General features: G+C 41.5%; 1 protein-coding gene and 1 long non-coding RNA gene across 4 annotated transcripts in view; both read left to right on the top strand.

The window, feature by feature from the left end:
* FAM114A2 (family with sequence similarity 114 member A2) overlaps positions 1–1,658 on the top strand; it is a 28,511-nt gene extending 26,853 nt beyond the window's left edge. For both annotated transcript variants that reach the window (XM_089528068.1, XM_089528059.1), the window contains 2 exons: positions 33–86; positions 695–1,658. In XM_089528068.1, coding sequence (XP_089384194.1) covers positions 33–86; positions 695–796 — 156 coding nt within the window. In that variant the 3' untranslated portion in view covers positions 797–1,658. The remainder of the gene's footprint in view (positions 1–32; positions 87–694) is intronic.
* Positions 1,659–9,515: 7,857 nt separating this feature from the next.
* LOC149321758 (uncharacterized) lies at positions 9,516–26,463 on the top strand. 2 transcript variants are annotated; one of them, XR_016278612.1, is made up of 6 exons: positions 9,516–9,723; positions 10,069–10,177; positions 11,148–11,252; positions 15,056–15,168; positions 21,769–21,825; positions 26,371–26,463. It is a non-coding gene; the product is annotated as an uncharacterized LOC149321758 (long non-coding RNA). The 2 variants fall into 2 exon arrangements; XR_016278606.1 differs by lacking the exon at positions 10,069–10,177.
* The last annotated feature ends 1,347 nt before the right edge of the window (positions 26,464–27,810 follow it).

Raw genomic sequence — 27,810 nt, forward strand, 5'->3', positions numbered from 1 at the left:
GAAATCTAAAATAATATCTGGTCTTTTTACAGATAGAAGAGAAGGCAGATATCCTTAACCCTTTAATCACTGGAGTGTTTTTGGAGGTTAGTTGTAATATATGTACAAATGTAGCTGTTTAGTAGTTGTGACTTTGTATGAGGTGCCTGGATGATGAATGAGAATGAAGAGGGAATTACACGCTGAAGTATTGATTTGATGTGGCTTTTGTTTTGAGGCTACAAAGTGTGGATCATATTATATAATGGCAAATCTATGTCTGAAATATCATTTCTAAAAGTTTGTGTTCTATCTTGTTTTGATTGGATAAAGCATGGAGGATCTAACGTTGAAAAACATCTTTGTAGCTACACATTGAGACTGTATTAAATTATCCTATAAAATATTAGCCTAGGTTAAAAGTAAAAATCAGATTTCATCCAAGATTACAGGGGAAAAGTTGAAAGTAAGCAAACAGCTTGCTCAGAAACAGAAGGATGATGGTTAGGTTAGCACAGATTTCATTGACTGTGGTATGTGGTTTCCTGCTGAGGCCTAGACTCATCCTTTACTTGCTATATGATTCCACATTAGTCTCTTCAGAGGATCAGTTTCAAGTGACCAAATGCTAAAGAAATGACAACTTCTAGGATTACTAGGTACTCTGTATGCAAAGGGAAGCTCCAGCATAACTATCTTCTGTTCTCATTTATAGGCTTCAAACAGCGCCTCTTATATACAAGATGCATTCCAGCTCCTCCTGCCAGTTTTACAGATCTCCCACATACAGACTCGGACAGAGTTAACACAGCAATAAATCAAATCTGACTGTACTAGAGCAGCATTCCCAGTCTTCTTGAATGATTATTCTCTGGTTCCACAAAACATAAGGAGCATGTAATAAAGAAAAACGCTTTGATTTCTAATTCCCACTGACTAGAAATAAGGTGCTGAATATCTATAACAGAGCTTCTGCTTAACAGTATCAAATACAGACAATATAACAAGTATAAAGTGTGGGTGGGTCATGTTCTTTCTACTACTGTCCTGCTACTTTGTTGGAAAAGTATGGTATTAAGATCTTTGATGGGAATTTTTTTTTAATAAAGAGAAAGAATTAGTATGGCTACACTCATAGAATCAGAGTCAATTATACCGGAGAATTATTGGAGTTAGTAATTGTGCAGGCAGATATACCATATACTCTTTGAAAGGTTACATTAAGTTAATTACCAACTAATCTAGGATAAAAATAATTACAGCAAAGGGTAAGCATAGAGCAGTGGTCTTATTGTGTCCATTCTTAACTGACCTGGAGAGCCAAGAGAAGGAAGAAGATTGCTAAGGTTGCAGTGCTGTGTATGGTTACCTGGGAGTAAGCCCCATTAGATACAATGTGACCTCCTTCCAAGTAAATATGCATATAGTTATGCTGCAGTTTGTTTTGTTTGTTGAAGACTAAGTTAAAGGCCTTGCTGTTGTTGTAACCTTGACTGTCCATCAGTGAAAGCTTGGAGATAAACTGGGAATTCTTAAACCTCTTTGAATGAAAGTACTGTTTTCAAGATGATGAAATTCAGTGGACGCTCTTTTGTGGATAGAACATAAGCCTGTAGCTGACATGGCTGATGCATTTTCAATGTCTTAGTTATCAAGCAATAAACGAAAGGTATCCAAAAGGGTGTTTCTTCTGTTTGCATAATTAATTCCGTTTTTTTTTAAATGTAGAAAGCTAAAATAGATAAATACAGAATTAACATATTTTGTTCCTTTTAGTCCAATTTCAGGTGTTCAGAAACTGGATTCCAAAATGTACAGTTGATTATTCATATGGTTTGCAGAAAACAATTCTGCCCTTGTTAAGAATGGTTATGATGCACTTTTAAAAAATCTCATACTGCATTGGGTGGATGGTGTTTCCCTCAGGCCTTGTAGTTGTAATCTTAATTCCCCCCCCCCCCAAAAAAAGTTCCATAATTATTTTTAACATAATCCAACAACTTGCTCTAGTAATTATGGCTCCTGCATCTTTCCAGTTATTTCCAAGGACTGGGGGATCTCAGGCACTCCAAATGTTGATATTCAGTTTCCATCAGCTCCAGCAGGCCTTGGCCAGTGGTAAAGGGAAATCACTACAGCAGTTCATCTAATCTGGAATTCCTCAGGTTCCTTCCATGAACTAGAGGTATAAAGTAATGGTGGAAATGTGTATTATACATGTTGAAGAGAGAACTCGATGGAGCTGAATTGCAACTTCCTGCATTTTTAAAACAGATTGAGTTTGCAAGCTGTCTTGATTAGGATGGATTTGTTGCAGTTTTAGTGCTGTTTGAACCTTCAGGCTCTTTGTTTTTTAAGTCTTCCAATTGCTAAATCTGTTTACTACCATACTTTGGCCTAAACCCAATTGCTAGCACCACCTAGAGTAGAGCCATTGAACCACTGGGAATTTGATAAGAAAATTCCATTGACTGAGTGGATCTAGTCTAGTTGCAACTAGCCATTGTAGTTCTCTTTTACTAAGAAAATCAGTGTTGGAATAACACTTGAAATCTGGCAACAAATCAGGTCAAAAATACTTCCCTCAGCTTTGATGTATAGTCTGATTTTTTGAAAAGATTCTTTTTTTTAAGCAAAGGATCTATATTTTGAATATATATTACATTTGTGAGTAAAATCTGTGCTATATTATATAATGATGATAAATAGTCTGTAATGTAATAAAGGAAAAGTTTTGCATTAATGACAAAATTGTCTGTTCATTGTCTGTAGGATGGATGCACTCGCTCCAGAATGTGTCATTAGTGGACTAATGACTGGGCTCTAAAATTTTCTCTGTTATACATTGTTTGAGTTCTGCAGTTCTGCAACAGGCAGAGCAAACCTATGGAAGTGATGAAGAAGCAGTGATTTCTAATACCTGCAGGACTCATACTGGCCAGGATGAAATATGTGTGCATGTGAAGTTTTCCATCCTGCCCCCTCCTCACCACATTACTTTCTTTGCTTCTCCTGTTCCGTTGGTTCCCATTGCTCTCTTACCCTTCTGGTTTTAATCCAGAACAAAGCTGTTCGGATTGTCTTAAATCTCCCCAAATACTCACATGTCTAGTAGATCCCTTCACTGGCTACCAGTTTGGGCCAAAGCTCAGTATAAGCTTTTGGCCCTAGTATTTAAGGCCCTGTGCTTTAACCTCCCCCAGCTCGGCTAGCATAGTATGTAACATCTAGAAATTTTAAGATCTGCTGACAAAGGATTGTTGGCAGTTCCACCAACACATACTGCTCAGTCAAGGCTGCAATCCTTTCAGGATCTCTTGTGTTTATGGAACAGACTTCCTTTGCACTTCCAATTGGAGGAGGACCCAGTTTCATAAAGGGTTTGTTACCGAGTTTGGTTTTATATAATTTTTGGGTGCCAAGCGATCAAAAATCATGACCCTGACTGACCCCATCGCAAGCCGCCATTACTCTAAAAGTGAGCCGACCACGTAGCCAGCAAGGTTGCTAGGCTTGGTCATAGGAAAAAAAGGTAAAATGCAAACCTTTCAGCGGGCAGTTTTGGGAGTTGCCCTACAAGTTTCGCCGGCTGCCCAAAGAGAAGAGGACAATAGAAGTAGCCTCTCTCCTAATGAGTGAGTGATTGTCTTAAAGAACTCTGCCATCTAGATATCTGTCTTCCCCTGAAAAGTGTCAGACCTCTTCTTTGTCTATCCATTGTGTAAGTTTCAGCTTAGACAAAAGATAGCCATCAAGACCTTTGTTCACCAGGTAGCCATAGCCTGAGGATATGTTTTGCAGTATAAATAGGACCTAGATTCCTGCCCTCCTTGGGCTTGTCGAGCTGAAGTTCCAAACCTCATTCCTTGCTTGTAGACCGCCTCGCTCCGAGCTTACGAACCTTGAGCCCTGGGCTCCGCTGAAATCACTCGAGCTAAGCCAAAGCTCACTGTCTCTCAGGCCTCTTGTTAGCTTTTCCCGCTGGAACTCAGCTCCTAGCCACCACAGTCGCCACTTGCTCTCCCCGTTCCCCGCGGCCGTGTTTCACCATCCACCATCCCTCACATCCGTCGCTTGGAGAAGACTCCTAAGGTAATTATTCAAACGGTGCCTCTATCCTTTCTCCTTTACTCCAAAACTCTCCCCCTCCCTTGCCTTAGTATTGAATGTGTGTGCGTGTGTGATCCCTTTTGTTGTGTGGCTTTAATAAATGTTTATATTTTAATTACAACTCATTGACACTTTGAGTCTCTGTTTCTTGGGGTTGGACTAGATGACCTCTGGTATACACATAGGGACACGATCCGCTGCGTGCATTGTTAGGACATGCCTCTCGTAAATTTGAGCTAATTAAATTCCCCCAATTCGATCCTTCCTAACAGGTTGAAGACCATCCTTTTCAATTCACCAGATTAAGTTGATGAGCAGGCCTAAGGTGGCTGAGATGGATTTTGTTGTTTGTTTTTAGCATATTAGTATGTTATTTTAGTATTTTACCATTTAATAGTATTGTGTTTTATCATTTGTTTTTTTATTGTATATCTTCTAACCGTCCCTTTTTGAAAAGGTGTTATACATCATCATCATCATCATTAGTGGGGAATCTAATACCACAAATCCAGGGCTGATGTAGTTTCATCCATGGGGGGACATGTTAGAGGAATAAGGAGACTATGGATCCCAAGGGGCTCTCTCGATCCATCTCCATCATGCCCCTTTCTCCCTTTACTGCTACTGGAGCATGAACACTGGATGCTCAAGCCATCACAGTGAGGAGACTTCCAAAGATGGGCCTCTCACTTTGCTAGTGGAGAAGAAGGAAGAATTTTAAAAATGCCTCTCGTGAGCCTAAAATGGCCCAGAAAGGCCCCAAAACATGGTAAGAATATTCCCATGTCCCTAGAGGGTGTTGGGGACAAAAAATACCTTTTTTGTTGCATGAGTGGGTGCAATACAGTTGTGTAAACTCTGTGAGAGGCTTAATGTGCTCCCCTAACCTTCCACAGTTGTCCTCATCTGACCTAGAGTAATGTATCCAAAGAAAAACCACTCATGTGCAGCACTGACATATGACTGGTGCTATCTAGGCAAAAGTAAGAGGAGTTAGTTTTACATTGGGATAAATACTTGTGTTGGGCTATGGATTTGATGGTGTGGCTTAAAAGTGTGTTGTTGCCTGATTTCCCCATATCAAACCATCATTTATATCTCACATTTTCCCTATCAGGTGGATACAGAATGAAAAAGAAAATACAAATAAAAGCACATATAGCTGAAAACTTATAAAAAGTTAAGATTAAGATAACGTCTCTAGGATTAAAACCGTTAATTTAAAAGCACAGATTAAACATAGTACAGCACTAAAACAGAAAACCCATTATCTTTTTAAAATAATTTTTAAAATTTGTTTTCTATCTTATTAACATTACCACACATATATAATATCTTGACATTACTTCTACTCCACTTTATGTAATCATTACCATCCATCATAACTTTTTTATCATTCAATAAAATTAAATCCAGTTCCTTTCCTCTCTAGTTTGCAATATTTTCATCTTACAGTGTCTGTCTGACCTGACCATATCCTCTTTCTGGTCAATCTACTTCATTATTGAATTGCATCAACAATAAATAGCCTCAGCTTCTCTTAATTTCCTGAAGCCTTATTTTTATTCTTTTGTAATCTTGAAAATTTGATGTTAATAACTTGTCTCATTTATCTTTCCAGAAAGAAAACCCATTATCGAAAACTATCAGTTCCCAACTGCCTACTAGAATAGAATTCATTTGCTGACAAAAAGACAGCAAGGAAAGAGAGCCAACAAAGGTCGAAAACAGATGGGCCAAAAAGAGTGGCTTCTGGCTACTTCAGGGGCATGGTGTGCAGATGACGCATGTTTCCAACTTGGCCAGAAGTTGTCCAAGGCTACCTAAGGTGGCCCAAAGCCGCCAGTAAAAGGAGCAGTGAAAATCTGCTCCTTGCCAGCGGCCCATTTGGGACTGCAGCAGGAACCCGCTTTGAGAGCGAGCCATCTGGTCACCACTGTCCCCGGACAATCATGGGCAGAGCAGCCAGAGGCTGCTCCTTCATGCCTGTTTGCTTTGCCCCAAAATATGTATGTGGCTATATGTAAGGTGTTGCTGGAGGCAAACCCTAGCACAGGTAGAGGACTCATGCAGCCCTCTGGATGTAGTTGAACTGCAATTCCCATAACCCTAGCCTCATAAGCACTACTAAGGGATTGCAGTTCAAGAACATCTGGAAACCTGCACAATTATCACCCTAGTAACTGCTGTAGCTGCTAGATGTATTCTGCTACTTGAATGGACACCAAGATATGTGTGTATGTTGGTTCTGGATTAGATTAGGCAGATTTTACCCAGATTCTGGAACTATTTATATGATCCTTCCACTGGCTGCATGACTATTTCCACAAGCACCTGGCCCAGAAGGAATTTCAATATGCTCCAAAAGTCTGTTCCAAAGGACCAGGTTTCCAGACAGTAGAGGTGAAAAATCAGATACTATGGGGGCCAAATTATTTTTGTATTCATGCATGCCCTTCTTTCTGGAGGGATATTTTTAATTTGAAAAGGGATAGGTGTCATATATATGAAGACCAATAATTGTGTTTAATGAAATTTGAAGGTGACTTCTTTGGACCACTTATCAAAACACAGTAATAGAGCATCAAATAAGGCTTTCAGATCCATATGGGACTCAGGCATCTCTCTGCCAAGTTTGTTCTGCTCTGTGCATATCCATTTCAAAAAATGAATTGTTCCATCAAGTCAGTTAGTAATACAAATAAACGGATGCTGTACAAATTAAATTAGACAGTTTCTAACTTGTACTTAACTATGTTCAAGTAGCAATATCTAGGAAATGACGGTTGCTTCTTTCACACTACACAATTAAAGCACTCAGCACTTAAACTGCCATGGTTTCATCCAGTGGAATCCAGGGGTTTGTAGTTTGGTGAGACACTAGAGCTTTTTAGCAGCAGAGAATTCTAAATACAAATCCCAATACTCCTCAAGAATGAGTCTTAGAATCAAAGAGCTGGAAAAGACCATATGGGCCATGTTGTTCACAACTAAAGCAATCCTGAAGATTCCCATCCAACTTCTTGTTTACAGTCCTCCGGTGATGGAGAGTCCACAATGTTCCCATATTACACTGTTTAATAGTTCTTACAGTTTTTAAAAAGTTCTTCTTAATGTTTTTGGTAGAATCAATTTTCTTGTAATTTGAATCTATTGGTTCAAGTTCCCATCTCTGGAGCAGCAGAAAACAAGCTCACCCCTTCCTACATGACATCCCTTCAGATATTTAAAGTTAGTTATCATGCTACTTCTCATTCTTATTTTATCCAGGCTAAACATACCCATCTTTCTGAGTCATTCCTTATAAGGCTTGATTTTTAGACCTTTGATCATCATGGTTGCTCTCCTTTGGACATGTCCCAGCTTGTCAATATCTTCCTTAAACTGTGGTGCCCAGAAATAACATAGTATTCCAGGTTAGGTCTGACCAAAGCAGAACAGAGTGGCACTACCACTTCCCTCCATTTGGACTCGATACTTTTGTTGATGCAGCCCAGAATTACATTGACTTTTTGGCTGTTGCATCACAGTGTTGACTCATAAAGACCCCTAGATCCTTTTTTCGTTTACTACTTTCAAGACAGGAATCACCCTCCCTATGTTTGTGCATTTCATTTTTTCTGCCTCAGTTTAGTATCCATTAAGGTCATTTTGAATTATGTTCCTGCCCTCTGGAGTATTAGCTACTCCCCTCCCTAGTATTTGGGATCATCTGCAAATTTGATTAGGGCGCCATTCATACTGAGCTGTTTGCGCTGGATGGAACTGGGTAGATCCGGATGTCCTCCCCCCAAATCTCTCTGGAAGCAAGTGCCCACTATTTACCTCAGGGTAATTTAACCCTGAATGCAATGCAGCTATGGGGAGAGTTCTCATTTGCCGAACTGGTTTTAAAAAAGGCTCCTTTGCTGTTGTCAAGGGTGACGTTTCTTACAGCAATTGAGCAACCGGATGGGTGATTTCCCGCTTCCTCTCCTTTAAAAAAAAAAAAAACAGGCACCAGTATGCACATATTTTGTCAAATTTAAAAACTGTGTGTGTGTGTGTTGTGGGTATTTGGGTCACTGCAGGTTATGGATCTTCCCTTGGCCCTGTTTTCAAACCCAAAATGCAATCTAACGCCATATCTGCATCCTCCCTCCTTGCCACCCCAAAATGCCTCATACACATGTGATAATAATAATAATAATAATAATAATAATTTAATTCCTCACCTTGCTATGCCAGAAAAGGATGCCATGCATCATTTGCTTTCCCTCAGCTACCCCTGTATACCTTAGAGACAGTAGCAAAAGCATTCTGTATCAACTTGCCAAATTGGAAAGAGAAACGTTTGTAACATTCACATTGTATAACATTCGCATTGTAGCATTCACAAAGAAAAAAAGCCTCCTGCAAAGTGCTGCTGGAAGCAAGGAAATGAAAGGGAAAGTGAACAGGCAGGCAGGCACATTCTATCTATATATCTTTCTACCTGTAGCAAGAAACATACGCATAGTCTGCCAAAAATAATTTTAAAAAAATAAAAAAGAGAGAGAAAGCTGCCTGGTGTGAGAGGGAGGCTTGTTCTGTTTTGTGCCCTCCCTCTGACCTGCCCTGAATTGACCCTTCCTCCTGCTCCTTCCTTCTCCTCCTCCTGCTCCGTTACAGATTGCCCTCCATGGCCCCCTTCTTCCCCCTGGCTCCTTCCTCCTCCTCTTCCTCCTCCATCACTCTTGCCACCCTTTCTCCAGTTCCCCCCTCTGCCCTCCTTCTGACTGCCCTTTGCATCCCCCGTCAGTCACCCCGATTGCCCTTTGCATCCTGTCACCCCATTGCCCTTTTTTGCACCCTTCCTCTGGCTCCTTCCTCCTCCTTCACCCCGATGAAGGGGAGCGAATGTTCTGCCCACTGCCCTCCCTCTGACCTAAATCCCTCCCCTGAACCCACCCTGATCACGATCGGGGGCAAGTTCATATTCGCCGAACCCAGGTTTTTTTCCAAAAGATACAGCTTTTACCCCAATTCCAAATGACCCACGCTAAGGGGCATTTGCCTTAAAACAGTTGTGGAAGCCTCGGATTCGCTTGTGGGAGATTCAGGGCTAATATGAACTTCACATGCATAATTCAGTTTCCTACCCATCTGCTTCAGCCTAAGGAATGGAAAGTTAATGACCTGGCAACTCATGAAAGGGAACATCCCTGAAGCATTTGTTGGACAAAGTGCACCATGGAAGCTTCATAGGGCCCTCAAGGGCACTTTGGGGAGCTATATGCTCCCTGTAGAACTTCTCCAATGCTCCCCTGGCTCCCTTTTCAACAGTTTTTCCCATTTTCATTTGCTTCTATGGAGTAAGAATGAGGGCAGGGAAGACTGTTTCACCTGAGGCACAAGCCTGGCTTTCTTGCTTTGAACCAGAACTTTCTTGCACAGATAGTCAGGACTGAGGAATGAGGTTTGTCTGAGCAGTGATTGCATGGATAAAGCACACTCTCTGATAGCACTCTGGGCTGGATGGAACCTGTTTTTCTTCTCTTCCTGAGCAGAGCAGGGGTGGAGACAAAGCACAAATGACAAGACTGCAAGCAAGACCTGCATTTCTACCAGTGAAGAGAAACAACTGAGAGGCTACCTGTCTTTCTTTCCCACTAGGTGAGGTTTCTTTCCCTGATCCCTTTTCCCTTTGAGAGAACTGAAGCTACTGCTCATTCTGTGGCTGTAGAGGACAGTTCCGTAATTGGGCATATTGCACTGGGATTCTGTGCTGTTTGCATTGCAGATGATTTATGAGACTTGCACTCTGGACATTGTGCTTTGATTTAGGTTGTTCAGCTTTTAAGGGGAGGGAGAGTTGCCATTTCAGCGATTGACTAAGACTTCACTAAAGGCAACTTCATAGGAGGGACAAATATTAAGGCTTGTCTAATTTATGAGAAAAGTGTGCACATACAAATCTGTGAATTTGGATTGGTGTTATGTGCTTGATTTCCTCTTCAGTGGTTTGATTGTCTGATACACATACACAGACACACACAAAATCAGTGAGCGGAAGAGGGTGCACATGACTCTCCTCCTCTCCATTTTGTCTTCTCAACAGTTCTTTGAGGTAGGTGATGCTGATAAAAAGTGACTGGCCAAAGGTCATAGAGTGAATTTCATGACTCAGTGGGGACTAGAGCATGAGTCTCCTGAATCTCATTCTAACATTCCAAACAGGGGCAGGAATTGTCTAGAATCTAGACAAAAACCATACCCTCCTGCTGTCTTAATTTGGCAGGGACAGCCCTGATTAATACTCTGTTGTCCTACATTTTCAGCTGTTTTTGAAGTGTCCCACTTTCTTTCTCCTCCTTCCACTTTTCCCCTTCACCCTCAGTTTATGTCAATTATTCAGCGGGGGGAGGGGGGAGGAGAGGAGCAGACTCTTGCCTTTCCCAGTAGACTCAGACAAAAGGAATCTGTTGCAGCCCCTCTTAGCTGATGGGTTCTTTCTCATTCATAACCTTTACTCTCTTAACCAACTCTGATGCTGCTTGGCCACATGTGCCATGGTTTCAATCTATGAAATGTTGGAGGGCCTGTTATATTGGATGACAATTCCCAGTATGCTGTATAATTGGCCATACCTGCTAGGGCTGCTGAGAATTGCAGTCCAGTGACATCTGGAGGGCCACAGTCTTCTCACCTCTGCTGTATTCAGCCTCAAGGGAGAGGATTGGAAGCCTTCAATCTCTTTTAATAAGTTACCAACATTAGTAGAATCTCTTTTGTTGCACTTCATACTTCTGTACACAGTAATTTGTTTTCACAGAGCTGTGTATTCTGCCTGTATTTGTTATAGTGCTGAGGGTAGGCAAGGCCTAATGGCAACAGGCAAAACCAGATTCTTTTACAGTGGTTTGAAAACTGGCTAGTGTGATTATCTCCTCTTGCAAAAGCAAGTCCCTTAAAAGTAGCTCTATCCAAATGCACGAGGTCAGTCTCAAGTGAAGAATCTTTTGTCTTTTTGCTCTTCACATAGAAAATAATGGATAATATCCTTTTCATGTTATGTGCTCCGGATATCTGTCACTCAGGTACAACCAACATTGATCTAGGAACTGTGGACTGAAAGGCTGAGACATTCAACATTTCTTCCCAAGAGTGCCATCATAACTGAAGGATGTCTTCCATCTTGAAAGGTGAGTCATTTTGCATTTCCAAAAATTGACCTAAATGTATTTTTAAAGGCCCAGTTAAAATGCTCACTAGGGATTAGTGCAGTTATAGTCAAACACAACTGGAAAGCTCCAGACTGGGAAAGGCAGTCAGAATCTTACCTACCCTTCAGGGTTTTTTTTTTTTTTTTTGGTACTTTATTTTTGTTACAGTAAAAAAGAATGTTTTAATGTTACATATCTGTCAATACAGTAACTTTATGTTTTACAAATATTCATAGAGAAAAAAGAATAAAATAAGTTTTGATATTTTCTCTGATATAATATCTGTTCAGCAATATAACACTATAGAAAGTATTGAAACATTTGTGAAATATCAAAACTTACATGTATTTTGTAGGTATAACTTTTGTTTTTCTTCTTCTGTGTTCTGGTTTGTCTTCTTAACGGACTTTCCTGCACTCCTTTGAATTGATGTGAACTAATTGTTTAAACTTAATTGCTTCTTAAGATGATTATAATAGATTTCTTCAGTGCTTAATACTTTCTTATTCTTGGCTGAAAGCTCGTATTTGTAATACATCTTTTGATTGACTATTTGTTGATTTATTTCTATTTCTATTTCTTACTTCTGCAAAATTTGATGAGTTCTTCCCTTTCTTTTTCAGTTTTGTCTACAGATTTTCCATTTAGTGTTTGTGTTAATTTTTCTAGCTCAATGACACCTAATAAATCTTTTAGCCATTCATCAATCTTTGGTGTCTATTTTTGTTTCCATCTTTTTGCAAAGTCGATCCTTGCTATTGACACCATACATAACATTTGTTTCCATTTCTTTCTTCCTTGATGATTAGAAATTTTGTTTCTCATATTTAACAGGTATATGTCGGGAGTTAATTTGATGTTTATTTTTAGGATCTTACATATGTTTAGATGGATATTTTTCCAAAATTCCTTTGTTTTTGAGCAATGCCACCATGCTTGGATCCAAGATCCTTTTGAGGTTTCCCATTTCCAGCAATTATGATTGTTGTTTTTATTTATTTTTGCTATTTTCTCTGGCATTAAATGCCAGCGATAAGCCATTTTCAAGTAATTTTCAAAGATGCTTTGGCATTTTGTAAACTGAAAAGTTCTTAATCTTGCTAGATGCCAGCTGTGTGATTCCAGAGTTTTTCCTATGTTCTTGTGCTCACAAAGTCATAAAGTGTTTTATGGCAGCTTGTTCTGATCTTCTTTCTAGGAACAGTGTGGAGAGTTTAGAGGTTGTTTTTCTTCACTTTCTTCTAATATTTTGTCCCATTCATTTTGTTTGATTGTGACACCTTCCTCCTTTAGATCTTTTTTGAACCTATCTTGTAATTGTTTTAACAGTAACCAATGATGTTTAATATCCAAATTTTCTTTTTCTTGTATAGGTTTTAGCTCCCATTGATTCTGGGCATTTTTCTTAATTATATCTCTATATCTCAACCAATCCTTGCCTCTATTGTTCCTTCCAAAGAAGCTTCTTGTGGTGAAGTTCAGTTTTTCATTTTAATCAGAGCTTGGAAAAGTTGTTGTTGTTGTTGTTGTTGTTTTGGTCTGTATCTCCTACAGTCTCCTCATACATTGCTTGCTGTTTCTCTAGCTACTGACACAGCTTGGTATTGACAAGTTGATTAAGTAATTAGATTATAACTTCACCATTTTTTCTCACAATTTTGCCCAAATTCACTAATTAAAACTAAAGTTAAAATATGCTTTAGTGAATTAGGTTGTTAGAATTCACTGGAATTCATTGTCTCCGGAGCAGAAATGGAGAAAATGGAGGGAATATGTTACATGGCTCTTTTGTTAGGCAGAATACAAGTTATTTAACAAGTTATTTTTAAATCAGTGGGCAGACATAATGCAGAACTCCAGCATTTTTCACATTGGCTATGCTGGCTAGGGTTGCTGGGAGTTGCAGTTCAACAACAACTTGAATAACTCATGATTCCTACCCCTGGTTTTAAACTGTACTATATTTCTACATTAAAAGCCTGACCAGAATGAAGGTTTTTTTAAAATAAAATTCCAACCCATGCTTCCATGGTGGCTGAAAACATGACACATTTTTACTTAGGACTTTATCACATGGGGAAAATCGGGGGTTTAAACTGTCATTATCCCATGAAAGTCACACGATTTCACATGATGTTGCAATTAAAGAGAACTTTTTCCGACAATAACCAGGTAATAACCAGCAAGAAATTATTGACTGGTAAATCCTGATTATCCCCCCCATGCGATAAACTCCTTAGATCTGAATACTCAGAAGATAAGCTCTGTCTTGGGAAGTTTCAAAATCCAAGACAGTTATCTTTCTGTGGTGAAATCTCCTTTTCTGACACTTTGTTGTGCCAGTGGGAATGGGTGGAGGCAGGATCAGTCACGGAGATTGCTAACATCGAAAGCCTCTTAACACACTGGAACTACTCTTGAGTAAAAGACTAGAGTCTTGTGACTTGAATTTTATAATTCCCCAACCATGAGGAACTAAGAAAAAGAAAGAAGTGGCTTTGCAAAAATACATAACGCCTAAGTTATGAGTAAAGAGCCGGTTGGGAAATGTAAAATTTGTTTGCTCTGTGACACAGTGGCCCATTTAATTAATAAACAACTACATTCCAGAGATAAGTTATTTCTGTAATTGAACTTAAGTCAATCTCTTTCTTTAAAAAATTAATTCAGTTAGGATGCACCTTTTCGTTAACACATTTTCAATTTAGGCTGGCATCCTATAAATCATGATGCTGTAAGTTTGATTTAGGACACTGTAAATGCTTCATATTCTCATCTGTGTTTATGGTGCTGTTGTTGCAATGGCAAATGACACTAAAACCCACTTTAAAAGCCAATCAGTTGTCCAGAATGGGGGAAGTCTGTTCTGCTGTTAAGTGGGGCATTGCAGGATGATGTCACCAGTCTCCTTCCGTAAGTAAGCAAGGCTGTGAGAAGTAGAGCCAGAGACCCTTGCCAGGACCTGTCACAACCAGGGCATCATTAGAGGTTGCAGGGTGTGTGGGCTGCATCAGGTAGAATTTTAATTTTGATAGTTATTTATGTCACAACTATTGCCATGACATTCAGTGATATACGGAAATTACAATTTATGAGTAACATTAGTACAAAAAACATTACTAAGGATTTTGTATGGTGTCGTATGAGAGGAAGTCAATGGGGGACAGTGTGTGTGACAAACCAGGTGACATGAACCCTAGTGATGCAGCTGGTCCCAGCTCTTTGTAACAGCTTCATTTGCTGGTGGGAGGGAGTTGGTCGCATCATCCTGTAGCACCCCACATGCCAGCAGAACATATCTCCATTGTTCCAGATAACTGACTGGCTTTTAACCTGGGATTTGGGAAGTATATGGAGAGTTATAGTATAGGAGCTTATCGCATGGCATGTGGAGAAATGGGAATGGAAAGAAACGGAATGGAGGGAAAACGTGTATTACAGCACAGGAGAATGCCTCCAATGCAGTTGGGAGTCCCCTAGCCATTCCCTAGCCATTCTATGGCAGCTGATTTTGAAAAAAGGTTTAACATTGTCCTTCAAAATCAGCTGCCAGGAACGGCTGGGGAACGGCTTAGGGACTCCCAGCAGCATCGGTGGCATTCTCCCATGTGGTTATACAAGTTTTCCCCCCATTCCATTTCATTCCCGTTTCTCCAAGCACCGTGTGATAAGCTTAATAGTTATGACATTCTAGCTATATTGTTGATGCAAGTTCTCAGTCTTCATTTATAACTTAATTGATTTTAATCAGTTCCCTTTACTGCCTCTTTTGTAATTCTTAGTGTTTGGGAGAGAAGAGAAAGAGAAGGAGAAGGAAAAGGAGAAAGAGAAAGAGAAGGAAAAAGACAAGAAAGATGGAGACAAAAAAGACAAGAAAAAGAAAAAGGAGAAAAAGGTAAGGAAAAGGTGAAAAATCAGAGGCGTACTGTATGCAAGGTAAGGCAATGGAACTCACTGAAACAACAAATTTTGGATGAGATAAAATATCCTTACAGGAAAAGAGATTCCAGCTCAACACTAGGAAGAACGTTCTGAGAGTAAGAGTTGTTTGAGAGTGGAACACCTTGCTTCAGGGAGTGGTGGAATCTTCTTCTTTGGCATTTTTTAAACAGAAGCTGCACAGCCTTCTGTTGGGAGTACTTTGATTGTGAGTTCCTGCATGACAGGGGGTTGGACTGGATGGCTCTTGTGGTCTCTTCCAACTCTATGAATCTATGATCCACTTAACATCTACAATCTGAGATGAATATCATTTCTGTACTGTAGTTTCATAGTAAAATTATATGTGGGAATTGTGCAGCCCCCTAGAAGTTGTTGGACTGCAACTCACAGCATCCCTTACCACTGGCTATGCTGACTATGGTTGCTGGCACATGTAATCCAACAACATCTGGAGGGCTGCATTATTCTCATTTCTGAGATAAATGGACATGACTAGAGTCCATGAAAGAAGGGCAAATGCTTAGTCACCATCTTTACATACCAGCATGTTTTGGGGGCACTGTCGACTATTTTTTTTCGCACAGATTTTTTTCTTTAGTCCACCCTCTAATTCTATGCAATATCTTGAATGGAATTTTCAGGAGAACATTTATAAGTCAAATAAATATTTGAAATGTGGAAAACTAGCATTCTGTATTCCACACGTATGTTGAAACAAATATAAAACAGAAAATGTGGATAAATGTCAGTGATTATTCACATTCATAGTAGGAAGAATGTGGAGGATATGACAAATGTGGCAAGGAATTTTTGCTCATTCATCAATCCATGTGGATTGCCACCAAGTGATATGGGACCAAGTGCTAAAGTGGATGTGTAGAATGAGACTCTGTGCATACTGGTCAGTCATATCTTTTGTGTGTGACCTGTACATCTTGGCTGAATAATACACAGATTGGCTCTAGAGGATAAATGCACATTAATCAAGCAATATGTGGAACTTCTGTGATAGGTCCGTATTGGCTGGCATCACTTGGTGATTATTCCTCTTCAAGGGGTGAAGGGTGAATTCTCACTGATGGTGAGGTTGCCAGGTATACCTTATTATAAGAGATGTCTCATATTTGTCATCTGGAAAGCTTGTCCCTTATAGGACTGGCAGGTGATCTTAATATAAGGCCATGTTCCCTATTTAAGGGTTATAAATCTTTTCCTTTTATACAGACTGAACAAGATGCCCCAAATTCCACATTTGGAGGTGTGAGCCCTTAATAATGAGATAAATGTTTGCATCTTGTAATTTATGGCTGCGGTTTATTTGTTGTGTGCCTTCAGGTGATTTCTGACCTATGATGGCCCGAAGACAATCCTATCAAAAGGGTTTCTTTGCAAGATCTGTTCAAAGGGGGTTTGAGGCTGAAAAAGAGTGGGACTTGCCCAAGATGATGCAGTGAGTTTCCATGGCTGTGCAGGGGATTTGAACCCTGGTCTCTGAGTCCTCATCCAATAATCATGTCAATGCACTATGATGGCTCCTATGGATGTGGACAACATGTTGATTTTACAAAGAAATAACTTAACTGAAATCAGTACCTCATTTGGTGTTTCAGTAGAACACAAACATGTTAATAGCCACTTCCTGATTGTCAACTGTGCCTTATTGCTATTTTGAATACTTGGCAATAGACTGTCAATTTGCCTCCATTCTTTTTGTATCTGTGTGAATATTAATATCTACATTCACTCATCAGCCACAAAGAGATAAATTAAAAAATGGAAAAAGATGGAAAAAACACAAAATATGCATTTATTATACAAATATGTGCCACAGATTATATCCAGCTTTGTGGGAGTAGTTTTCCATTTACACAGATACATGTTTAGTTATCTCCTTCTCAGGTTAATGTTTTTCCCTGAAGCAGTTTTTAGGAGTGAGTAAGGCTCCAGATCCTGTCTGGCCTTGGTTGCTAAGTAAGGTGATCTTTGGTGGGAGACTGCAACACCAGGTGCTGCAGGCTATATTTCAAAGGAAGAAACTGGCAAAACCACCTAGTAGTCCTTGTCTAAGAAACCAGTATAAAATTCATGAGGTAATGGGGCCATAAATTAACAGGTGACATGAAGGCACATATCCACAAAATGGCACAGTTTCAGAAGGGAGGAAGAGTTCATCCTATTGGCAAATGCCAGTCTATTGGTTGATGGATACTGCTGGTTATTGCCCAGTTATAATTTCTTCCTCTGTCTGTCTCTATAAAGCTAGCTGGGGCTTTAGGGGGCATGAAATGTGCTTGATGTATTAGGAGAAATAAAACATAGAAGAGAAGCCATGCAGAAAGATTGATAAAAGTACTTAATCCAGAAGTACCAAAAATATGTACTGTAGACAGTTATCCTTTTGGAATGCTGAAAATATTCCACAGGAGAGGTATATTTTTATTAAAACAACATGCACTTCTAGATTTGTACAGTCTTGGTGAAGCAAGAGAGAAAACAAGAAAAAGTGAAAGCCTCCCCCCTCCCCCCATTTTCCTGCACTCAGTTTTGAGTAGAGAAAAACAACATGTTTATCTCATTATGAGTCCATTTTATATTCTGAGTGTCACACCCCATAAGGACACACAAGCCATTTTACATAGCACAATTACTTTTGAAGCATGATGCAACATTTGTGTTGTGCTTAAGACCTTCTGTAAACAACTGAGTTTGTTGGCTCTTTCCTCCCTGTTCCATGTATGACTCAGTCTTGGCCCAGCTTGGATAACTAAAGGGAAAAAAAAGTTCAGGACTGGGCATGTAATGTAATGGGAGGTAGGAAGACTCCCTTGGGAAAAGTAGGGAAAAGAATAGAATGGGTGTGTAATACCTTTTGTAGGGCTCATTACGAATGAGCCTCCAAGCTGAAACAAAAATGCAACAGGATAGCTGCCCTTTAGAATTTGCCTTCTTGTTTCCACATCATGGCACATTAGTGGCACAGAGTGTGTCAGCTTTTATGGAAGGTGTAGAAAGCAAAAGTAGCAGTGCTGGCCATAAAGCGGGGGGGGGGGGGGAGCCAAAGTCTGTGGACTTTGAAGGGGTAGAGAAAATGTGCTGTTTCACTCCCAGCTGGCTGGTTTCAGTTAATTTATCCTCCTTTAAACTGTTCTCCTTCTTCAAGGCCAGTCCTGTACTTTAATGTAAACAATGACAAATGCTGGGGATTTAAAATCTCAAGAGAGTCTTTGCCTTCAGCTCTGCATCACTTTAGAAAACAAGTCATCAAATCTGCTGCATTTCTTTGGTGATCCCTTACATTCTCTTCTTCCTTCTACTCAAGTGGATGGATAGAGAGCTGAAAGCTAGATGGGGATGAACTACTAGTCTTAGCCAATATGTTTTTATGCTGCGTTTTCCAGAATATAATGTGCTCAAAGTGGTTCACCCAAGGAACAAGTATGATAACCATAGTTATAATATATGACATATAAAACTAATATTTTTATGTTACAGTTTCATTACCATGATTTCCTTTATATTTAGCTTTTTCTCCATAACTGGGATTCACAGCAGCTTGCAAATTAAAGCACGGTATCATTCAAAATTTTATTGTTAAAATGTTATTAAACTGTCAATAACATTAAAAACAATTTCAAGACATGCATTACAAATAAAAAGCACTTAAAAGCAACAACAATACAACAACCTGGTAAAAGCCCATTTATAATGTATAGGCTGATTCCATTCCAGGAACACAAGCCTTCAGCGGATTCAGAAAAGCTTTAGAGTTAATCATATTGCGTAAGTATTGTCAGGACTGAAGTGCTTTAGTATACATGGCAGTATACTTAGAGTCCAAACAATTTACTTGTTACAAAAGCCTTCATCCCATTTTTCTCAGCAACTCAAAACATATAGTCTTCCCAAGTCTTACCCCTCCTATTGCCCCCCCCCCCCCATCCCAATATCAAGCTACAGCTTCCCACAAGAACAAGCTTGGTAATTTGCATCTTATACTTCTTCCCCATGCATCTGCTCATTATCCCAGGCTGTGAATGATACACATTCTTTTCTTTTCCCAGCATCACCAATAGGATAGCATACCCCATCATCGTACATTAATGCACATATGCCGAGGGACAGCAATTCAGCTTGACAGGACCATGTCTAAACCATGGCCCTGACATCCAATCTAGAGGGAGGGATCCAATCTGGTCTACCAAAGAAGGGAGTTCCAGAACCAGGGAAGAGCCAGCAGGAAGGCACTTTCCCACATTCTGACCACGTATGGTTGTGAGGGAAGATGGCAAGAGACAAGACGCCCCTCCCAGAAGATCTCAGGACCTGGGTGGACATATGGGAGAATATGGTCTTTCAGATAACCTGGACCTAAGCTGTATACTGATTTGTAGGTTAAAACTAATCAAACCTGCTAACAACTCAATTTGATCATATCAGGATTCCACCTAAACATTAGGAATACATTTCTGACAGTAAGAGCTGTTTGACAGTGGAACACGCTCCCTCAGAGAGAGGTGGAGTCCCCTTCTTTGGAGGTTTTTAAACAGAGGCTTGATAGCCATTTGTCAGGGGCATTTTGATTGTCTATTCCTGCATGGCAGGGGGGTTGGACTAGGTGACCCTTGTGGTCTCTTTCAAATCTTTGATTCTATAAACAAAGGGCATTTTAAATGGGCCAGTTAACAATAGCAAATACTGTTATACTATTAGTACTGAACCATTTGTATAAAGAAACCTAACAGATACCATGCTCACATTAAACACTGAGCAAAAACGAAAACGAAAAAGAGGGGAGCAAAAGAAAATAACTAGAAAGCATATCAGACAACCTTCTTTCCAAACTACAGCCAGAGAAAGAGATCCTCCTGTCACCAGGGTCTCTTGCCCTGATGCAAGCAAGGGCACCTTCATTCCCATCACATTATCTCCCTGGCTGTCTCTAGGCAGTGATAAGCCAAGAAAGATAACAAGGAAAAATGCTTCTTCTCAGAGCCGGTATCCAATTTAATGGCCTAATGGCTTACAAGTAAACATAGACCATAAAAAAGGAAAGAAACAGGAAAGTAGCAGGAAAATGTAGACACTTCATTACACTCCGATATATTTTCTGTGTATCAAAAGTGCAAGGTGGACTGTTCCTGTTTGAGATACTGATGATATTGGTATGGTTTTTTGTGGGGGTTTTTGGGCTATGCGGCCATGTTCTAGCAGAGTTTCTTTCTGATGTTTCGCCAGCATCTGTGGCTGGCATCTTCAGAGAATGTCGATATTGGTATGCCTGTAATTTGTTCCTATACCCTCTCTCCTGCTTCTGATAGTTGCCAGGTACAACAGATACTAGTAAAAGCTTATTCTGAAAAGAAATATTTGTTATTTATTTATTAAAATATTTTTAAACCCCCCCCCCCCCCCTACACCAAGAGATCTCAGGAAGGCTTGCAATAGTTGATACTGATGGTTCTGATCCAGAAACCTGACTTGGTAGAAGACAGTGTTCTACCCAGACAGACTCCCAGTCCAATATGGAGAATTCAGTCCTAAAATTTATCCTAGAATTGTCTACATGTAGAGCTTGGGCTCTACTATATACCACCCTGAACATATCATTTGATTTCAGAAAGTGAATAGGATTGGGCCTGGTTAGTACTTGGATGGGAAATCACCAGGAATCTTCTAAGTAGGCCCAAATCCTTCTTGGTACTTTGGACAAATATTGCTGCCAATCAGAGTTGAAATTACTCGGCTAGATGATCCAATGACCTGATGTGCTATAAGGCAGCTTCTTTTGTTCCTGTGTACAGTGGAACTATGGCTCTTTCCAAGACAATTTTGGCTGACTTGCAGGCCTTGTATTCTGTGTAGGGTTGCCATATCCCACCTGGGGGCGGGACTTTCCCGGTTTGGGGCGGGTCCGCATGGTCCCGCCACAGTTTGGCCCCGCCCCTGAGATTCCCCCCCAGCAAGGCTCTGGAGGCAGCTCCGCAATCGCGGAGTCCTCTGAGGCCTGGCTGGAGCTTGGGAGACGCTGTCTCCCAGGCCCCAGCCAGGCCCGGGCAGCGGCTCCGTGATCGCGGAGTCCTCCGAGGCCTGGCTGGGGCCTGGGAGACGCTGTCTCCCAGGCCCCAGCCAGGCCCGGGCAGCGGCTCCGCGATCGCGGAGTCCTCCGAGGCCTGGCTGGGGCTTGGGAGACGCTGTCTCCCAGGCCCCAGCCAGGCCGGGGCAGCGGCTCCGTGATCGTGGAGTCCTCCGAGGCCTGGCTGGGGCTTGGGAGACGCTGTCTCCCAGGCCCCAGCCAGGCCCGGGCAGCGGCTCCGCGATCGCGGAGTCCTCCGAGGCCTGGCTGGGGCTTGGGAGACGCTGTCTCCCAGGCCCCAGCGAGGCCTTGGACAAGGTTTAAAAATGTAGGACCTTTTTGTTTTTGCCGGGGGGGGGGGGGGGGGGGGAAGAAGTCCTACATTTTTAAACCTTGTCCTACATTTATCCCAGTTTGGAGGTCCTCAGGGATGGCAACCCTAATTCTGTGCCACCGCTAATCTTATTTTTTGCTCCCCAGCATGATGGTCAAGATGATGACAGCAGCAGTAGCAGCTCCGACAGTGATTCTGAAAAGGTAATATGTGTGATTAATGGGAAATTGTTCTCCTTCTAGTTTAAGGCTGCCAATAACCCTCCCCCCCACTGGATAGTCTCATGTTTCTTTATTAGGTAAAGGTTTCCCCTTTTCATGCCCCATCACATTATTTCCAAGCCAAAAGAAGATTCACTGGCTAAATGTTTGCTTTTCAGTAGCCCTTCAGAAAAGCAAGACAAGTTTGTAATTCCATTCCTGTGAGGGAGGAGAGGGTGCCAGGGAACCTTTGTTTTTTACTTTTAGACAGTGCCATTAGCATCCACATTAATAACCCTTAGCTGGAATCAGCTGTCAATTCAGCCTTATAAAAGTTCAAACTTATGGAGAAGGATGTGGCTTTTTACATGAGTTCCTTTGATGCCTGTGAAGAACATAAGCTGCTTGTTTCCACAGCATCTGGCAAGTGAGAACACTCTCTGACTCTTAACCCCCTCCCCCCCAAACATACTGCCTTCAATAATAGAGAGTACACTCTGCGCTCCATATCCACAGAGTCTACATTCATGGATTCAACCAATCATGGCTTTAAAATATTCAATTTCCTTCCACAAAAGCAAACAGTTGAGTTGTTCATCATTCATATAAGGGATGCTATTCTACTACACCATTGTATATAATCAGACTTGACCATCGATAAATTTTTGTAACCATGGAGGGGTGAGTTGGGTTCTGGAACGAAACCCCAGCAGATACCAAGGGCCCACTATATAACTATTGTTGCTCCCAGCAATTGGTAGCCTTACCCTCCACAATTTTCTAAGCCACCAGCCCTGTTATTAGCTGACTACTTCTTTACAGACTAGGCCACCATCACATAATAATAATAATAATAATAATAATAATAATAATAATAATAATAAAAATTTTTATTTATATACCGCTTTTCCGCAGATCAAAGCGGTGTACAAACAATTAAAAAACCATAAAAAACATTGCATAAAATAGATAAAATCCCATAATAAAACCGTGCAATCACAAACATTTTAAACACAATCGTTCATATTCAGGGGTAAGCGTAAGGAATCGATGGCAACAGAGTAGGCAGCTTCATTCTTCGGGGGGGGGGGGGAAGCTTGACAATAAAGAAAAGTTTTAAGCCTCTTTTTGAATGTTTCTAGGGGGGTTGTCAGATGGAGCTCCTCAGGTAGATCATTCCACATCCGCGGGGCCACCACTGAAAAGGCCATCTGGGGTGTGGCAACATATTTGGAAGATGGAATTACCAATAAGTTCTTCCTGGTTGTTCTGAGAGTGCGGGGCGGATCATATGGGGAGATGTGGTCCCTCAAGTAACTTTGGCCTAAGCCATGTAGGGCTTTATAGGTAGTAACCAACACCTTGTATTGCGCTCGGAAGCGAATGGGCAGCCAGTGAAGATCTTTCAAGATAGGTGTTATATGGTCAAATCTGGATGCACCCGTGACCAATCTGGCTGCCATGTTTTGTACTAACTGAAGCTTCCGGACTTGGTACAAGGGTAGCCCCATGTAGAGCGCATTACAGAAATCTAAGCGAGAGGTTACCAGAGCATGTATCACAGTTACAAGGTCCCTTTGGCCCAGACAGGGTCACAGTTGGCGTGTCAACTGGAGTTGATAGCAAGCACTTCTGACCGTCACATCTACTTGAGATGTCAACTGCAGGGACAAGTCCAGAAGTACTCCTAAACTGCAAACTTCATCCTTCAGGGGAAGTGTGACCCCATTCAGGACCGGTGGACAAATTTCCTTCCCCGGGCCTGGGGAACGTACTTCTGTTTTCTCTGGATTCAAACTGAGTTTGTTTCCCCTCATCCAGCCCATTACCGACTCCAGGCAGGCATTCAGAGGAGAGATGCCATCCTTAGTCGCTGCATCAGTCGAAGGCACAGAGAAACATATTTGGGTGTCATCAGCGTACTGATGCCCCGTGTCTCCGGATGATCTCTCCCAGCGGTTTCATGTAGATGTTAAACAGAGTGGGGGACAAAATAGCTCCCTGAGGGACACCAGATGTCAGTTCCCTCTTAGAGGAGCAAGTGTCTCCCCAGCTGAACCATCTGGAATCTGCCCGAGAGGTAGGAACGGAACCGCTGGAGCGCAGTGCCCCCGATACCTAACTCTCTCAGGTGTTCCAGAAGGATACCGTGGTCAATGGTATCGAAAGCCACTGAGATATCCAAAAGCACCAACAGGGTCACACTTCCCCTGTCGATGCCCAGACGGAGATCATCGACTAAGGCGACCATGGCAGTCTCCACTCCATGACCCACTCTGAAGCCAGTTTGAAATGGGTCCAGATAATCGGTTTCATCCAAGACTGCTTGGAGTTGGACGGCGACCACCCTCTCAATCACCTTGCCTAAGAATGGCAACAATGAGACCGGTCTATAGTTGTTCCTTACCAGGGGGTCCAGGGGGGGCTTTTTGAGCAACGGTTTTAAACTTGATGGAAATTTTCCCTCCCTGAATGATGCGTTGATAATACATTGTAACAATAGTGTTACAGCATCGCCACCCTGGACGGTCAGCCAAGAAGGGCAGGGATTGAGAGAGCATGTCGTCTTCCTAACGCTTCCAAGAAGCTTGTCCATTTCATCGGTATGAACAAACTCAAAGTGATCCAGTTTAATAGAGTCCACGGAAGCTCTGGATACCTCTCCTATAGTTTCTGTTGAAATGCCAGCATCGAGATCAGCCCTTATCCGAGAGATTTTATCTGCAAAGAAGTTGCTGAAATCGTCACAGCAGGCCTTGGTTGGTTCTAAAATAGGGTTCAGAGTGGGAGGAAGCTGAGTCAGCTCCCTAACCACCCTGAACAGCTCTGCTGGACGTGACTCCGCAGACGCAATACGCGCAGCATAGAAGGAGTTCTTTGCTGTGCTTAATGCCACTCCATAGGACTTCAAAAGAGCTTCATGGAGTGTCTTGTCGGATAAATTCTGGTGTCTCCGCCAGCTGCGTTCTAGTCGTTACGTGGCCTGCTTCATTTCCCGGAGATCTTCAGTATACCATGATTTCCTATTGGAAGCAGGCCGGAAAGGACGCTTAGCAGCGATGCTGTGTATAGCCCTGGAGAGGTCATGGTCCCAGATGTTAGTCAGGGCATCAACAGAATCGCCGTCAGATCCAACCATAAACCCCTCTAAGGCTTCTTGGAACCTTTTGGGTTCCATCTGCCTTCGAGGGTGGACCATCCAAATTGGTCCTCCACCCCCGGGGGGGATTTCGGTAGTTGCCTTAAGTCGAACCTCAACCAGGAAGTGATCCGTCCATGACAGAGCAGAGGTACCATAATTCCTTGCCACTGATGACCAGTGCCTGACAAAGAGTCCACATTTTCTAGCTCTTTCACTTTCAGAATGAAGTCATCGTGACTTAGAGAAACACCTTGGCAACACGACTGTTAAAAATCACTTTCTTTGTTTTCACCTGCCACCTGTAGTCAGGAATTTCACAGAAGTAGAGAACAAGATAACTCTGACGGGTGGACTTCCGTATTGCAGTTACAGATCTGTTGCTGTTACTGTTACTGTGTGACTTCAAGAAATTTCTGATTTATGGCAACTCTAAGGGGCTTTCATGGCAGAATTTGTTTAGAGGGGGTTTGTCTTTGCCTTCCTTTGAGGCTGAGAGATATGATCTGCCCAAGGTCACCCAGTGGGTTTCCATGGCCGAGCAGGGATTCAAACCCTCGTCTCCCACTATCCTAATCCATCACTGAAATCACTACAATGCACTGGCTCTCCACAGATCTGTAACTGTTTCATATTCACTTACATTACATAGTCATGATTGTGGCACTATTGCCACAATTGTGCATGCCTTTCCAAACCTACCTTAACAGTCAGCAGCTGTATGGAATGATGGAAGTCTCTTTAGCTAGCAATCAGGGTGCAGGATAATGTTTTCACTGCCCCCCTCCCACTAGTGAGTGAGGCTGTGACGATCAGAACCAGGACCCCTGTTGCAATTCCTTGTTGAAGCCTTGCTTATTGGTGGGAGAAGAATGGAAATGTCATCCTACTTGCGCCCTGATCAGAAGCAGAATGAATTTTCTTCTCCTGATCCAGCAGCTGGCTCTTAAGATGGTCTGGGGAGGATGGGCCAGGAGATCACACAGTAGATGATATAGAACATGGATCAATGTCTAACATAGGAACACTCTGCCTGATTACTATTGAGTGCTTTGATACACACACACACACACGATTTGTCTCAGTGCCTTCCTTATAGATTACTTTCCATAACCTGAGAATTAGAAGTTGATTTCATTGTATTCACCCTGAAATCTTTAAATAGAAGGTGGGATATACATATTTAAATAAGTTGTACTGGGCTAAACCCCACATCCTCAACCACTTTGGTCACTGGGCAGCACCTTAGAGAAGACCAATGTAGGCAGAGTGAGAAACTGCACTGCAGCAATGGTCTCCTTAAAGAAAAAGAAACAATTTTTGTTTTGTTTTGTGATTCTCATGCTGAGAGGGGGACAATGCAGTTCTATTCCAAGTCATATTTTCTTTTTCTCTCTCTCATCACACAGGGTCACAGTAGTGACAAGAAGAAAAAGAAGGAAAAGAAAGAAAAGGATTAACTTTCAGGCAGCCTAAAACTAGCAGAGGCATTTTGGAGAGAAAGAATCAAGTGTCTATGAGTTTACTTTATCCAAAATAAAGCATCTTTAGTGTTTTTACATTACAACATTGCTCATCTTCTTTTCATAAACAATCAGATGCCATCCTTGTCATTTTCACTGATGCTTTATGTTCAGCAAACCTTGTGCTTCCTGTGGCATCTATGAGACTCTCCTTGTTCCCATTGACAGTCATTTAGCTCCACATCATGTATCAAAGGAAGAGGGGCCTAATTCACATTTTGACTGTGACAGTTTGAATGTCTGAGAAGGCCAGACCAGTCATTGTCTTATACCAGTGTGTCTGGTCCCCTTTGAGAGCCATCCAGGTTTAAGCCAGAACCAAATGGTGGAAGCAGATGACTCTGATGTCAGTGGAGTGGTGATTCTGCTCTGGGTTTTAGCTTGCACTAAGGCACTATCTAAGGAGCTATTTTAGAGAACTCCCTTAAAGTTCAGACCAAAATCCAGACGTGTTCACTGCCACTTCAGAACCATCCACCAGTCTTCACTTGCAAAGGAAAGAAAATACCCCTAAAACACAGAACATAATTCAAGGGTAACACATGAAAAGGCTGCCAGATGAGAAAGAGGATAAAGCCCCTGTGTCTTTAACCATTAAAGTTTAATGACTGTGCAGCAGAGGGAATTTAAGTGGGTGGAGCTGGCTTGACAAGCAATACCTGTTCAAACTTTCTCTTCTGTTGTTGCTATGAGCGTTCAGATTGACTCTGACTTATGGAAACTCGTTTACAGGTTAAGACGGGATTTGCTATTGCCTTTACCTAAGGCTGAGAAAATGTGACTTGCTCAAGGTCACCCACTGGGGTTCAGTGTCTGAATTAGGATCTGGATCCTTGTCTCACAGAATCTTACTTCAGTGCTCAAACCACCATTTCACATTGTTCTTCTTTTAAATTACACTTAAAGGTACAAGAGCTCTGCTTTGTTTTTTATATGGCAGTCATAACACATGAGTACATATGAAAGTATTTAGGCTAAGGAACTACAGGGCACTGGAGTTGGATTGTGCTTTCTTGTGTAATGTAATGAAAATAATAAAAATGGAAACCCATGCTCTTAGTTTATAAATTCCCGAGCTGGACTTGTGAGTGCTGAAATCTCCATCATTTGGACGCAGGAGACTCAAGTAGACAATTGGTTACTCTTTGTTCCTCACACCCTATGTTTGTATTGTGTTTAACATACAGATAAGAAGGGGGACTTCCTTCTTGATTTACAAGTGTTAATTAAGAAATTCCTTGTTTAAGTGACAGTCTTCTTGTTGAAATCCAAAATTTCTGTTGACTGAATTTCATATATTATTTACTTTGGCCAGTTACAGACAGG

Source organism: Sceloporus occidentalis, unplaced genomic scaffold (assembly GCF_023333645.1).
Source record: "Sceloporus occidentalis isolate IW3139 unplaced genomic scaffold, rSceOcc1.0.p SCAF_1, whole genome shotgun sequence".
Lineage (NCBI taxonomy): Eukaryota > Metazoa > Chordata > Lepidosauria > Squamata > Phrynosomatidae > Sceloporus > Sceloporus occidentalis.